The sequence below is a fragment of the Sorex araneus genome, chromosome 11 (assembly GCF_027595985.1).
Source record: "Sorex araneus isolate mSorAra2 chromosome 11, mSorAra2.pri, whole genome shotgun sequence".
Lineage (NCBI taxonomy): Eukaryota > Metazoa > Chordata > Mammalia > Eulipotyphla > Soricidae > Sorex > Sorex araneus.
In genome coordinates, this window is record NC_073312.1 from 1,012,928 (window position 1) to 1,028,091 (window position 15,164).

General features: G+C 67.8%; 2 protein-coding genes across 20 annotated transcripts in view; both read right to left on the minus strand.

Annotated features, from left to right (window-relative positions):
- Positions 1–214: 214 nt before the first annotated feature.
- Positions 215–10,409, minus strand: DPYSL4 (dihydropyrimidinase like 4). Its single transcript, XM_055118964.1, has 14 exons — positions 9,095–10,409; positions 7,838–7,926; positions 7,550–7,734; positions 6,582–6,746; positions 5,285–5,346; positions 5,120–5,200; positions 4,374–4,442; positions 4,136–4,256; positions 3,071–3,227; positions 2,714–2,855; positions 2,270–2,440; positions 1,770–1,949; positions 556–721; positions 215–441 (listed from the first exon to the last, which is right to left on the minus strand). The coding sequence occupies exons 1-14, from the start codon at positions 9,131–9,133 to the stop codon at positions 350–352; spliced, it is 1,719 nt and encodes a 572-aa protein (XP_054974939.1). The 5' UTR covers positions 9,134–10,409; the 3' UTR covers positions 215–349.
- A 146-nt stretch (positions 10,410–10,555) lies between these two features.
- JAKMIP3 (Janus kinase and microtubule interacting protein 3) overlaps positions 10,556–15,164 on the minus strand; it is a 45,872-nt gene continuing 41,263 nt past the window's right edge. For all 19 annotated transcript variants that reach the window (XM_055118944.1, XM_055118942.1, XM_055118959.1 and 16 more), the window contains one exon: positions 10,556–12,014. The gene's annotated coding sequence lies outside the window, so the exon portion shown is untranslated. The remainder of the gene's footprint in view (positions 12,015–15,164) is intronic.

Here is a 15,164-nt window from a genome sequence, read left to right on the forward strand (position 1 = left end):
GCACCAGCACCTGCTGTGCGGACACGTGACCAGCAGGCCGGCCCGCGTGTGCCCTGGGCAAAGCCTCCCGCCCTTCCCCCGCTGGGGAAGCTGTGCTGCCCTCGGCCCTCCCGAGGGTGCCTGCTCAGGGACAGCCCAGAGATGACTGGGGGGGGCGCTGCACAGCCGGGTCTGGCCTCCCCTGGCGGGGGCCCCGGACCCGACCAGTGGCCTCCACTCCCCTCTCGGCGGCCGGCTGGGGTGCAGGGACGACCCGGCCTCCCCCGCACCCGTGGCTCAACACGCAGTTCCGACCCAGAGGACTTTAATGGGCCTGCTCGCGGCAGGGGCGCCTTCGGGGTCGGGGGTCCTAGGACAGGGACGTGATGTGGGAGCGGCCCCCGGGGGGTGCCATGATCTTCTGCGCGGTGCGGCGGGCCACGTGGTCGTCGGCCTGGGAGCCTGCGGAGGAGAGGGGCCGGGTGGGGCGGACGGCGCAGGGGCCCGGAGACCCCCAGGCCGTGGTGCTCACCACCACCAGACGCCCGCCCCACAGTGCTCGCCCGCAGTGCTCACCCGACAGGCTGAAGCCCGACTGGTGCAGGTTGCGCACGGGCGGCACAAAGATCTTGCTGGAGCAGGACGCGCGGGCCTGGGCGCCGCCCCCCGGCTTGGCGGGCACCATCACCTCGTGGACAGGCCCGTCGTAGAGGCCTCGGGGCACGCCGTGGATCTCGGCCAGCTGCGGGCGGGGCAGGCGCGAGGGGCGCGGCTCAGCCAGACCAGCGGCTTCCGCTGCCCCGCCTGCGCGCACCTGCGCCCAGCGCGAGGCCCCGCCCCCGCGCAGAGGCCCGCCTCCACACGCACAAGCCCTGCCCCACGAACAGAGGCCCCGCCCCACGAGCGCAGGCCCCGCCCCCGCGCAGAGGCCCCGCCCCGTTGCAAGGCCCCGTCCCCACGCGCAGAGGCCCCGTGCAAGGCCCCGCCCCAGTGCACAGGCCCCCCCCACGTGCATAGGCCCTGCCCACATACATAGGCCCCTCCCCTTATGCAGACTCCCCTGTGCAGAGGCCCCGCCCCCACCTCGCGCACACGCACTGCCCAACCCAAGGCCCACGGCCAGTCCTGAACATGACGGGCGCCTCGGCCCGTGGCCCTGAGCGACACCGGCTCTGGGATGGGATCAGCTCCCCAGTCTGCCTCTGACACCGCTGCTGGTGCGCAGCACAGAGACGTGTCCCCAAAGATGGGCGCCAGGTGGGGACCCCCTCAGCACCTCAGGTGCACTAGGAACCTGCCTGGACCCGAGCCTCTCCCCCTGGGGCTGGTACCACGTGGGGATGTGAGCCCAGCGCCTGCAGGCACCGGGCCCCGCCCTCCCGCCCTCCCTCCCTCTGCACCCACAGCAGCAAGATGCACAGGTGCCCACGTGGCCGGGATCCGCCTTGCTCCTCAAGGGCCCCGGGAGACCTGGGACAGCTGAGAGGCCGGGCTGTGCAGGGCAGCGCCCCCACCCGCCCAGTGCAGAGCACGTGTGCACTGAGTGTTCACGTGTGTGCAGAGATGCATGCACACCTGTGTGCGTGCTTGTGCGGGCGGCTCGGTGAGCACCACGGCTCAGGGCTGGGACAGCAGAAGGCCTAGCGGTGAATTCGGGGCTCGATTCCGGGGAGCCCACGCATGTCTGTGATGCTGTGGCTACCAACCAGATCTTTCCAGCTGCCACGTCTCCCAGGATGGCGGCAGCTGCCAGAGCCCCCCCAGGCCCTCCTCGCCTGGCACGGCCTTACCCGGTTCCGGGCCTTGATCCTCTTGTAGACAAAGTCGGGGAAGGGCTTCCGGGGGATGAACCGCCCGGCCCCGGGGGTCACTGACAGGCTGCCGTGCTCCAGCACCACGCGGCCCTGGCTGATCACCACGGCGGGCGCCCCACGGCACTCCAAGCCCTCGAAGATGTTGTACTCCACGTTCTGGGGGAGAAGCAGCGTCAGGCCACCCCGCCTGCCCTGCCACCCCCACCCCCTCCCCACCCAGAGGCCCGGAGGGACCAAGACCCAGGGGCAGCCTGCAGAGCAGCTCCTGCACGCACACACACACACACCCACACACACGCAAGCACGTGTGCAGAGGCACACACAGGCATGCGTGCACACGAGGCCAGTGATCCTGGGAGCACGTCCACTGTGTGCACTTTCCTAGAGCCCTGCTGGGGGCCACCAGGGCCCAGGCCCCTGCCTGCCACGAACCCGCTGGCCCTGCGCTGACCCTGGCGGGTCCCGGCTGCTCCTACCAGGTTGTGGCTCTTGGCCGAGATGATCTTGGTGGCCTTGGGGTTCCAGAGCACCAGGTCAGCGTCGGAGCCCACGGCCACCCGCCCCTTCCGGGGGTACAGATGGAAGATTTTGGCTGCGTTTGTGCTGGTCACCGCAACGAACTCATTCTCGTCCATCTTTCCCGAGGCCTGGGAAGCAGCAGCAGGGCCGAGTGGGCGGGTGGCCTCCCGCCCCCGGGCATCAGCGGGGCTGGCCCAGTCGTGTGCTTGTGGGGGTGGCCGTGCCAGAGGTCCTCCAGGTCCTCACAGGCCGGGTGACAAGGGGGCCGGGGGAGCGTGCTGGGCCAGGCTCCCGGGGAGGCGGCTCTCCCCCCGCGCCTGTGACCTCAGAGCCCAGGGCCACCCTGGGCTCCGCAGAAGCAGAGGAGAGGCGTGAGGGGAAGCCTGGGGCACTGGACTCACCACACACGTCTCCCAGACCACGGAGAGACGCTCCTCCACGCCGTTGGTGCCCTCGGGGATGAGGGTGAAGTTGTCTTTGCCGACGGCCTTCTGGGCCGTGGTGAAGGTGCAGTGGGCACTGCCCGTCACCTGGAGGTCCCCACTGGGGGACAAAAGGGACACAGGCCTCAGGGGCTGGCCTTGGAGCTGGGCGGGGCGGGCGCAGGAGCAGCACTGGCGCCTCAGAGGAGGGCAGGGGTGCAAGGGCAGCCCAGGTGGCCCTGCCCGGGGGGGCCCCACGCGGCACCCGTGTGGGACAGACACGGAGCATGCAGGGTGGTGGACCCGGGGGTGGGCAGGGGGCACGGGCTTCCTGACCTGCAGAGCAGGAAGCTGAGGTGGTCGGCAGTGGTGGGGTCTGGGCTGATGGGGGGCGAGGTGACGAAGGCCGCGGCCTTGGCCCAGGTCTTGCTCCAGTAGTGAGAGCCGTCAGTGCCCAGGCCGGCCGTGATGGGTTCGCCGAACACAACCAGCCCTGCGGGAGCCGTGGGCACTCAGACCTGGGCACGGGCTGCTGGCCCGCTCCCCTCTCGTGGACAGTCTCCCCTGAGTGGACCAGCTGCAGGCTGGGGGCTGCCAGCACGGGGGCTGACATGGTCGGCAGCAGCCCCGAGCCCCCTCCTGCCCCTCCCCAGCTAGCTGGGGTCTCCGCAAGGCCGCACCCGTCCAGGACCCTGCAATGGGCCGCATGGCCCAGCCCTGCCGGTTAGAGCTGCCCAGACCCCAGTGGAGAGTCCAACCTTAGGCAGGACATGTGTGTGCTCATGCACTTCTCATACCTGCCAACGCACCCATCACGTGTACCTGATGTCACTTACCTCCCACATAGTACAAGCACCTGTCGCCTGCCACTCATCTCATATGCCCGTCATATGGGCACCTGTTATGCACGTCACACTACTGTGTATCGCATGCACCTGTAACACGCATCACGCACCTGCCATATCTATGTGCTTGTTACATGCTGGAGCACGCCACACTACCTCCCACTTGCATGCTGCATACACACAACATATGCCACCATGCCTGCTGTGAGTGGCACACGGGTCACACCCCACACATTTGTGACATTCACCTAACATGCCTGTCACATATGGATGCCACACAGCAGTCACCGAGCACATGCCTCAAGCGTCTGCCACACGTTACCCCACGCACGTGTCGTACACTAGACACATGTCCTACATGTATACCGGTCACATCACCTAACATGCATGTCACACGCCTCTTGCATGCAAGCCACACACCTGTCACAGGCACCTAACACACAAAGCACATGTCCCAGGCTCCTGGCACACAGAAGCCAATACAGGCCTGACGGGGGCATCCCCGGAGGCGTCCGGCCAGCTGCCGGGAGGCCCGAGGTCGGGGGCAGGCGCTCACCTCTGCGCTGGGCTCGCGCTATGGTGTCCGCCGCAGACTTGCTCATCACCTTGGTCACGTACAGGGGGCAGTTGGCCTGCTTGGCGATGGTGACCGCACGGAACACAGCCTCGGCCTCCACCTGCAGACGGGGCGCTCAGGCCACACCGCGGCCCCGCCGCCCGCAGCCCCAGCCCAGCGCGGAGACCAGGAAGGGGCCAGTGAGCCGGGCGAGGCGGGGCCCGGGCCCACCGCTCACCTCCTCCGGGTGGCTCAGCACGTGGCCCTCCGGACCGGTGACGCCCAGCTCCAGCAGCCGCTTCTGCTCCTGAGCCGAGAGGGGGATGGTGCTCCAGACACGAGAGACAGACCCCTGGGGATCTGTCCCCCCTCCCCGTGGCGAGACCGAGTCTACCAGGGTGGCGTGGTCACCTGTGCCGTGCTTCCCGGGACGCAGCAGAGGACAGACAGACGCCCTCATGGAACGAGACCCCCCGGACCCCAACAGGGGCCTCCCAGGGCGCTCGGTTCCCCAGACAACAAGCTTCATGGGGGCCCTCCTGAGGCCCGGCTGGGCCTGGAGCCGGGAGGTTCACAGTGGCCCATGGCCCCAGGCCGGGGACCACGAGCAGGACCCCAGAGCCCCTCTCCTGGCGAGCTTGGAGGCAGGTGCGCTGAGCTGCCTGACCCTTCCTCAGGCCAGGGAGGGGACCCCAGAACTTCTGTGCCCCGCACAGCTTCCGCCCAGGGCCATCTGGGTGGGGAGAGGGGCTGCCTGTAGTGGCCCTGGCCCCTGGTGAGGAGGAAGGCACAGGGCCAAGAGCCCCGACTCGGCCGCGGGGCCCAGAGCGGCGGGTGAGAAGCTGGAGAGTTAGAGGCACCTGTGCTCTGGCCCGCGGGCCGGGCCCGGCATCTGTCCGCTGGGGGCTTCCACGTTTCCTCCTGCGGGCTTTGTGGCACCTGCTCGCACCTGACACAGGGCCACCAGCCCCGCGACATGCTCACCTCCTCTATGAGGTCCCCGTTCTCCGCGTGCACCTGGGCCAAGGCTCCCAGCTCCCGGATGATACTGAAGATCTCGTACATCTGGGAGGACCGGGTGGGGTCTGAGTGTGGCTGAGGGCTGCGCCTGGCCCCGCCCACAGGTCCTGCCCCGTGCCCGCAACCGACCTGGCCATCAGAGCACTGGCATCTGTCCTTGTAGGCCATGAACACCAGGAAGGAGTTCACACCTGGGGGAGAGGCGGAGAGATCAGCCCTGCCCCCTGACCGCGTCCCCTGGCCTCCACCTCCAACTCCCTGGCACTGCCAGCCCCACCTGCTAATGTGGAGTCGGGGACCCCCGCGTCCCCTCCCCAGGCTCGGCTCTCCCGGCTCAGCTGGGAGCAGACACCACTCAGCTCTGCCAGCCGGGTGAGCGTAGCTGGGGGCGCCATGCCCCCCCTGCGGAGAGCCCAAACTAGGTCGAGCGGCTAGGGCAGGGTGGGGCCAGGCGAGGGGCTCAGAGGCCAGGAGTCCACTCACCGGCCCGTGGGAGGGAGTGAGGGGCAAGTCCGGGCACGTGACCACCCCAGGGCAGCGCCTGGCCCTTCCTCCAGCCTCCCAGGTCTACCGGGCACTGGAGGCACCAGTTGACCTCCTTGCTGCAGCCGCCACCCCCTTTTCCCGGTCAGCCCAAGACCCAGACCCTGGGCCCCCACATGTGCCTGGCGTCAGATCCACTATGGACCTTCCGCGTTTCTGCCTGTATGATGGCATTCTCCGAGAAGGGGCATAACCCGAGCTCGCTCCTGGACCTGTGCTCAGGAATCACTCTGGAGGGGCAGGGGGGCCATTAGGGTGTCCAGGCCAGGAGTGAACCCACGTGGTTCAGCTACTGGATCCAGGAGGAACGAGGGAGCAGGGCGCCTCCGCGTGTGGGCAGCAGGTGCCCACCTGCCCCTCTAACAGGAGTTGGGAGGCACAGGAAGAGCCACCCCTTCGCGGCAGTGTCCGCACCCGGGCTCCTACCCCTCAGGCCCAGGCTCCGCACTGCCCGTCCCCACCTTCCACCCCGCAGCCTCAGCCCAAGCTCCGACCCCTCCAGGCCCCACCCCTAGGCCTAGCTTGCTCCGCCCCCGCCAGGCTCTACGGCCCGTAGCTCCTCCCCTCGGAAGCTCCGCCCTCCGGGCTCCACCCACGTCCTAGCTCCTCCCCTCAGAAGCTCCGCCCCTCCAGGCCCACCCCATGGCCTAGCGCCTCCCTTCGGAAGCTCCGCCCCCGCCAGGCTCCACCACCCTTGGCTCTTCCCCTCTGGAGCTCCAACCCTCCAGGCCCACCCCATCCATGGCCTGGCTCCACCCCTGAAGCTCCGCCCCTCCAGGCCCCAGCCCAGACTGGCTCCTCCCTGAAGCTCCGCCCCCGCCAGGCTCCACCCTCCTAGCCCCGCCCTCTCCTTCAGGCCCCGCCCCTCTGCGGCGGCCCTCACCCTTGTCCTTGACCAGGACCTCCAGCTCCTCCTTGGTGCTCTCGTGCCAGCGGGGGATGTCCACGTGCAGGGAGTAGTCGCAGCAGGCAGCGCTGTCCGCACGCTCTCGCCACTGCTCGTAGGCCGCCAGCAGGCTCACGCCCGCCTCGGGAAACACGTGGTCCACTGTGGGGCGGGCGGCGGCCCCTCAGACTCCCCGAATCCCGTCCAGGTTCCTGTGCCTGGGGCCGGGGGCTGCACGGACCCACCCACGGCTCTGCTCCGGCCCCCCTCTGAGCAGCGCGCTGCGGGAACACCCCCACCTCTGAAGGACAGAACCCCAGGTCCAAGGGTCACGCTGCATAGGAGGCCCCAGAGGTGGGCCTGGGTCCGGGGTGAGGGGGCTCGTTACTGCGCGTGCCTGTAGGCCCTGGGGAAGGGGTGTGCCCCGCCCACTGTCCTCTCCGTGCCTCGTGGGCAGGTCAAAGGGCGGAAAAGCACCCAGGTTCCTACTAGCTGCCCCCCCCCCCCCCCGTCCCCCTCACAGTGCCAGGCGTGCCCACACACAGCACCCAGCTGAGCAGAGGCCACGGACCCCCAGAGCGGCGACTGAGGCCTCCCACCCTGAGTAAAGGCAGGCAGGTGGGCGGGTGGGCGGGCAGGCAAGGCCTCCAGCTGCACAGCTGCCCACACGCAGGTCGGGGTGGGGGGGGCCTGTGTTGAGGGCGGGACCCCCGTGGGGGGGTGAGATGGCACCACGGCTGAGACCCAGAGCGCGGCTGAAGAGGCCGTTGGGTGGCACAGTCCTCGGCAGGACGCGATGCTGGGCCGGGCGTCAGCCTGGCCAGCCGCCGGCTCCCCGGGAGACACCTGTCCCGGGCACACCGCGCAAGGGCCGCGGGGGCAGAACATAGGGAGGGACCCCCCCACTCAGCTCCTACAGCAGCGCCAGGGACCAGGGACAGGAGGACGCCACCCCCCAGACTCACGTATCATGGTGGTGCCCCCTGCCAGGGCAGCCTTGGTGCCCTGGCAGAAGTCGTCGGCCGGGGCCATGCCCAGGGCGGGCACCTGCAGCCTGGTGTGGACGTCGATGCCGCCAGGCAGCACCAGCAGCCCATGAGCGTCGATGGTCCGGACGCCCCCGGGGACGATGAGGCTTTCTCCGAGCTGCCTGCAAGCAGCAGAGAGGCTGGCAACACGGGGCCTGGCGGCCAAGGATCTGGGCAGGGGTCTGCGCGGCCCCCCGCAGGCCCCCCGGGGCGGGCAGGACCTACTTGATGAGGCCGTCCTCCACGTACAGGTCGGCGTAGAAGGACTGGTCGTCGTTCACCACCTTGCCCCCTCGGATCAGAAGGCGGTCACTCTGCAGAGCGAGACGCCCCCTCAGGAGGGGCCGGCGCCCCTCCAGAACCTGCCCCCTCTGGCTACCGAGGGGCTCGTCAGGGAGCCTGGGGTTCCAGGGCTGTCCCGGAGGCTGGGTCCGAGAGAATCACACGCAGGAAGCGGCGGGACCCTGTGACTGTCCAGGCGGAATGGCCTCAGCTACGCCTGTGGGGCTGGACTCATCGGGCTGGAGGTGGCACTGGGGGCCCGTGGGAAGGGGGAAACGGCAGCACGGGTGGGTCTGACCCCACGGAGGCTCAGAGCTCTGGGGCTGCGGTGCTGGCGGGGTCAGAGACTGGACATCACAGAGGGCGACAGGAGGCTACAGGGGGGAGCCGGCGAGGCGGCCAGTGACGAGCAGACAGCAGCACTCTGTCCACGTCGGGCGAGGGCAGGCAGGGTGGGGACGCTGCAGCCACACCAGCCCGTGCCCTGCCAGAGCCGCCGACCCCTCCAGCATCAGCCCCGCAGGTGGTGCTCCCGGCCTTCTCGGTCCTCTGCGGCCAGCTTGGCTCCAGTGAGTAAAGCGACCCTCGGCCCACTCTCGGTCAGCTGGACACGGAGCCGCTGTCCAGCTCCCCGCCGGGCCGGCTTCAGGTGAGGCTGCCCCGGCTCGGGGATCTCAGCTACCTGCCCCCAGCGCTCCCCCTGCTGCCCCTCCCGACCCGGCTCAGCAGCGGGAGGGGGGCCCTGCCCCCGGAGGGCACTGCCCATTTCCTGGCCCGGCCTGGCCCTGGGCGCTCCCTGTGCGCAGCCCAGCAGAGGAGCGGGTGGGCAGGTGCAGGTCTGCGCCCGGGGCCTTCCCCTCTGCCCCTGGGGCGGGACCCCCTCCCCCCTCCGGCGCTGTGGGGACCCCCAGGGAACGTGGGGCACTGCAGGCCCCTCTGCGGGGGAGGGGCTCTCCCCGGCCCCCTCCCGGCCCTCCGGAACCAGCGGGCCGGGGGTGGGCGGGCGGTCTCGGCACCGCGTCCCGGGCGGACTGTCCCGCCGGCCGGGCTCCCGGGCCCGGGGCTTTGTCTGTCGAGGACAAAGGCTCGGGGCCCTCCGCGCGGCGCGGGCGGGGGTCGGGAGGGGAGCCCGGGGGCGGGGCGGGGGCGGGCGCCCGCGCGGCCACAAAGGCCGCGGGCGCGGGGCTCGCGGGGGCTCACCGCGCTCCGGGACGCGCTCTTCTTGCCGGGGAAAGACATGGTGGGCTCCCGCCGCAGCGCCGCGGGGCTCGCTCCCGAGCAGCGGCCGGGGGTCCCGGGCGGGCACGCGCACGCCTCGCGCAGCACTCGAGGGCGCCGCGTCCGAGTGGGGGTGGGAGGCCCGTGTCCGCCCCGCCCCCAGCCGAGCCGTGCGCGGGCCCGGCCCCCTCCCGGCCCCGCCCCCAGCGGAGCCGAGCTCTTGGGCCCCGCCCCCGCCAGGCCCCCTGCCCAATGAGCCCCGCGCAGGCCCCTCCCCACCAGGCCCCGCCCCCGCCCCTCCCCGCCCCCAGGCCTCCCCTCCGGCCCCGCCCTCAGCTGTGCCGCGCGCAGGCCCCGCCCCGCCAGGCCCCCCGCCCCACCAGGCCCCGCCCCCAGCACCTCCGCCCCCCCAGAGGAGCCGCGCACAGGCTCCGCCCCCGGCCCACTTCTGCTCCTTGAACGCAGGCTCGGTCAGGCAGACCCCAACCCTGGCCCGCAGGCCCCTCCCCAGGCCGGCGGGACCCTTGGGGCCTCCTCAGACGTTCGTGCCCCCTCCGGGCCAATCCCGAGCACCCGCAGGCACGGAGGGGTCTCCCCTGCTGACGACCTTGTCAGGCTGGAGCTCCAACCCCATGATGGAAACACTTCAGTAACACCCTCCACCAAGCCAGCCAAGGAAGGAGTCTGGGGGCCTGGGGCAGCTGGAGATAAACCCAGGCTGGGACCAGACCGGGCTGGGTTCGGGATAAATAAATACACCCCAAGCCCCAGACCCACGCCACCAGGCCAGTTAGGGAGAGGGTCCCCAAAAGCTGTGTCTGGGGGAGTCAGGGCTGGGTCTCTGCCTATGCCCACTGCCTGCTGGTGGTCAGGAAACTGAACGACCATCTGGCTGGGCCTGGCTCGTTATCGGCAGGTGTTTTAGGCCGCTGCCCCCCCCACCCTCACCCCCACCTTGAGGGCATGGGGGGAGTAGGTGAGGCATTAGGGTGTGTGGGACTGAGTGCTGTCCTTGCTCTGTCCCACCCACTCCCCCTGCACCTCCCTGGGCTGCTGGCTGCGGGTGCTGTCCACAAAGCTAGTGCTGACCGCGGGTGCCTGCAAGACCACATCCTAGGAGCTAGTTCTGGGCGGGCCGGGCAGGGTGAAGGCCCCCAGGCAGACGAAGCCGCACGCCCCACCGACACCCAGGTCCCCACACACAAACCCAACTGATTGCCCCGGAGTTTAATGACCCGTAGGGCCACTCCCAGTCTATTCAGCCCTGGAGCTGAGCAGGTGGCCGTGGCCCCTCCCGGACACACTCCCTCTGCTGGACAGTTGGGCTCTCCCTCGGCTTGCCGGACAGCCAACCACAGCAGCTCTGCCACGGAAACAACGGGCCGGCTGGCTGCCCTGCCCCGGCAGAAGGCCCGAGAGCAGACATGACACATGGACATGGCCAGCAGAGCCACAAGGTCCAAACTTTAATGCTTTGTGAGGAGGGGGACTTTGATTTCCTAAGCTTTGAAACAATTTTCTATTAAAACTGTACAATGATTTACAAATGGGTAAAAATTCTCTGGTATACATCAGAGTGTCACGATACAAAAATATGTGTAAAATTTTGTCATTTATCACTATCCCACCCGTTGAGGCCTTGGACACTGTTTTGCTCAACAGAAGAACAATGTGAGCCCGTGGGCAGGGCCCCGAGCAGCCTGGACTCCTGCTGGCACACTGCCAGGAGCCCAGGGCCCCTCCTGGCTCTTGCATACATGTACAATAAAGCTCTCAAAAACACACAGTAATCAAATAGGAGATCTGATCCACCTATTCCCACCGTGGTTTTCCTGAGCCTGCGCGTGAATTCTCCTGTACTCACAGGCTGTCTCTCAGAAGGTCTTGCTCACGAAGCCGTGGCGAATACAGGGTCAGTGCCAGTGACCGGGGCCCTGTTGTCCAGCCAGTGGGCACGACCTGAGTAAGGCACACCGGTGTCTGGAAGGCTTCGGGTCCACAGAGGACAGAGCACTTGAAAAAGGGCGGTTCCCTCCACAACTGGAATCCAGTGGGAGACAAGGCACACACATCCTGTCCGCAAGGAAGCCGTTGATCGGAAAACGAAAATGTGGCACTGTCCTGGGGCGCAGGGCGGCTGCTCCCAGTGGCTGCGCCTGTGAGCACGGCTCAGGGAGGCTCTGCTGCCAGTCAGGCCCCAGCGCTCAGGAGCAGCACCCACGCCTCAGGCGGTCCTCAGGAATATTCGTGCTGTGTCTGGAAACCCCTGGGGCCCGGAGTGTGGGGGGAGGGGAGGGGCACGTCCCACCTCCTGATCTGCCTTGTCTGTCACGGAGCTGGGTGCTGGACGCCACAGCACACACAGACGGGCTGTGCTCAGGGGCTAGACCTGCCCTGGACACGAGTGCCAGTAGGGTGCTCCAGCACTTTAGCTGGGGGTTCGTGCTCAGTCCCGGGAGGGTCGTGGGCGTGCAGGTAGCAGAACAAAGCACAAGAACCGGACCCCAGACTGGGCCTGCAGGCTGGCCGCAGTGTCCTCTGGAGGGCACGTGGCCGTCTTCACAACTGCACGGCTCACGGTTAAGAGGCCCTAGGGTGGCAGGAACGACAGTCCTCAGACGCGGCTTCCGCCCCTGGGAGCCTGTGAATTCCTGGGTCCCACCTGGAGTCACGCACACACACGCGTGTCTGCTGCAGCTGCTGACCCCTGTTGCACGTCGTTTGCACCAAGTGCCCCACAAGAGCTGGATTCCACGTGCTATCCTCTGGCTGGGCACGCCTCACATGTGTGCACACTCGCACCCCTCACCATTCAGCACTGAGAACAATCACCAGGGTAGGTCCAGCCCTGGGCACCGGCCCACCCTCACACTGGCTCGGCCAGGCCGCACGCTGGTTCTCGCTGAAAGAGAGTGAAGACAAAAGCCTGATGTCAGCAGGAGACCAGGAGGCGCCTAAGGGCCCAGGGTAGCTCTGCACACGGACAGCTGCCACAGAGGGTCCCGTGCCAGCTGCAGGCCACACCAGAGCCCCCAGCCCCGAGACACAAATGTCCCTTTCCAGAGCTCCTGGTGCCTCCGCGGCCACAGCAGTTGGCGGGCAGCTCCCTTTCCCTGGGGGCACCGCAAGCATCCAGGTTCTCCTTCCCTCCCTTAGGACGTGACCTCGATTTGGTGCTACTCCTTCCTGTGACCCTCCAACTGTGATGACTGGGGACACGCTGGAAGTTCTGTGGGTTCCTTTAACCTGGAAGTAGTTCTGGGTCAGCCTGGCCAGTGAGAGGTACAGGAAGGGCACACGGGGTGGAGCTCTGGGGTCAGACACGGCAAGTCCAGGACGGACAGGGGAGGGGCTGCAGAGGACTGAGCTGTATCTTCTTCAGCCTGGCTTTTAGGAGGAAGCCGGGAAGCGTGAGGAGGAGCCCGGTGCTCCTAGTGTCCACCACAGCCTCAGCCGCCTCACGCGCTCCTCGGCACCTTCCATCCCTCCCCACCGCTCCTGTCCGGTTCCTCCTCCGTTTGCAGGTGGAGCAAGGGGATCGGGGATGCTCTGAAGCCCCCTCCAGCTGCAGGCGGCACCCTTCCTCAGGCACACACAGGAGGCGGGGGATGAAGGGGGATTCGGAACCCAGAATGCCCCAAGGGACAGACCCTCTCCTGAGCCTGCTCACCCAGGGCACTCCCTTCCCGCCGCCTTCTCCAGGAAAGACTGATGTGTATGCATGCTCACATAGTGCACACATAGCGTGATCACACACATGCTCACACGCATGCACACAGCATGCTCTCACATGGCCACACTCACACACACAGCTTCCAGTCTTCCGCAGAGTGCCTGTCCTCCCCAGCCCCATCTCTTCCTGGGGACGCGTCCCCATGTCCCTGCTCCCTCCCGCCTCAGCTTTCTGCTGGCAGCCTGACACCTCATCAGCTCTGGAGCTACTCTGACAGAGGACGGGGAGGCTGACAGCACCTCAGAGCTCCATCACGCCACGGTCCCACAGACCAGGCACACAAGGCTCCTGCCCTCCCTCCCAGCTGCCCACCGATCTCCTCCAGGGAGGGGCTCAGGTGGTGCTGGCCCTGAGACTCCCCGGCCAGTGCTCACCCCACAGGGCCAGGCTGTGGAGGGTGCACTGCTGCTCACTACTGAGTGGGCCCTCGGCTCAGGGCAGGGCGAGAGTCCGGCATAGGCGTGCGTCAGCTCAAAGCCCAGGGGACAGTCTGGGGACAGTCGCTGTGAGGATGGTGCTGGGAGGGACCGTGCCAGGAGGGCCTCAGAGTGTTGGCGGGGAGAATGCAAGGCACAATGCATGGACACGGGCATGGCTGGGTGAGGGGCCCGGTCTACAGACAGGGATGGGAGAGTTTGGGGACACAGGGGCAGACCTTCAGGGTGCCTAGCACAGCAGAGATGTGCACCTGATGGGACAGGTTCACCGGGTGTGGCTGAATCATCTGTGTCCAGGGCCAGACTTGCCTGTCCAGGGTCAGACTGTGCCCGCCAGGGTCAGACTGTGCCCACCAGGGTCAGATTGTGCCCACCAGGGCCAGACTGTGCCCGCCCAAGGCCAGACTGTGCCCACCCAAGGCCAGACTGTGCCCACCCAAGGCCAGACTGTCAGACTGTGCCCGCCCAAGACCAGACTGTGCCCACTCAAGGCCAGACTGTACTCGCCCAGGATCAGACTATGCCCACCAGGGTCAGACTGTGCCCGCCCACGGCTAGACTATGCATGCTATGGTCAGATTGTGCGTGCCAGGGTCAGACTGTACCCGCCCAGGGTCAGACTGTGCCCGCCCACGGCTAGACTGTGCGCACTAAGGTCAGACTGTGCCCACCCAAGACCAGACTGTGCCCACCCAGGGTCAGACTGTGCCCACCCAGGGTCAGACTGTATGCCCAGGGTCAGACCGTGCCCACCCAGGGTCAGACTGTGCCCTCCCAAGGCTAGACTGTGCCCGCCAGGGTCAGATTGTGCCCGCCCAGGGCTAGACTGTGCCCACTCAGCAGCCTTCAGGCCCTGGGCTCGTCTCCCACCATCTCAGAGCTAAGCCCCCCTGGCCTGCGCCTCCAGCTGTGCTCCTGTGCCCAACATTCGTCCTGGTTCCTCGGGCACCTGGAGAAAGGCACACTCTCAGGGACAGGTACAGGGAGGGCCAAGGCCAGCTACCGCACCGGGGCTCTCACAAGCTCTGCCGCTGGCCCAGGGCTCAGCTGGAGCAGGGGCAGATGCTCTGCGTGGGTGTGCCTGACCCCTCTGCAGAAGACCCCAAGGCAGCTCCCAGGCCCCACCAGGCCTGAGCAACGAAGGCAGCTCCCAGATCTGCACTGTGCATTCAGGAAGGTGGCACTGGGCAGTTCTTCCCTGGGACAGCCCAGGGGCAAGTCCCCACTTCCTCCTGGGGTGCAGGGATGGGAGAGCCACAGCAAATGGCAGCCCCACTGCTTGGCTCCTGGGGCGGGACGGTGGTATAAAGGGAGAGGCATCTTCTTGCTGCCTCCCCCTGAGGCACTGAGGCCATAGGAGTGAGGGGAGGGGTGAGGCTGCATGGGACAGGGCAGGGGTGAGGTTGCACAGGAGAGGGCAGAGGTGGGGCTGCACGGGAGAGGGCAGGGGTGAGGCTGCATGGGACAGGGCAGGGGTGAGGTTGCACGGGAGAGGGCAGGGGTGAGGTTGCACGGGAGAGGGCAGGGGTGAGGTTGCACGGGAGAGGGCAGGGGTGAGGTTGCATGGGAGAGGGCAGGGGTGAGGTTGCATGGGACAGGGCAGGGGTGAGGTTGCACAGGAGAGGGCAGGGGTGAGGTTGCATGGGAGAGGTTAGGGGTGAGGCTACATGGAAGAGGGGAGGGGTGAAGCCGCACAGGAGAGGGCAGGGGTGCAGCAATGCTCAGCTGAGCCCCAGCTGAGCCGAGCTGCCACCAGTTCCAGGGACAGTGCCAGGGCGCAGCAAGGTGTGCCCTCCCTGGGTCTCTGGGAGCAGCTGCTAAGGGCGGGGTGCGGGCCAGCAGGCCCCTGGGGAACGCTGGGCTCTGAAGCCTGTGCTGTCCA

Excerpts from the sequence above, each read along its gene's own strand:
- DPYSL4 (XM_055118964.1), bottom strand. The coding sequence starts at position 9,133 with ATGTCTTTCCCCGGCAAGAAGAGCGCGTCCCGGAGCGCG. Across the intron at positions 7,927-9,094 it reads AGAGCGCGTCCCGGAGCGCG|AGTGACCGCCTTCTGATCCG; the intron begins GTGAGCCCCCGC and ends CTCGCTCTGCAG. Across the intron at positions 5,347-6,581 it reads GGTCCTGGTCAAGGACAAGG|GTGTGAACTCCTTCCTGGTG; the intron begins GTGAGGGCCGCC and ends CCTCTCCCCCAG.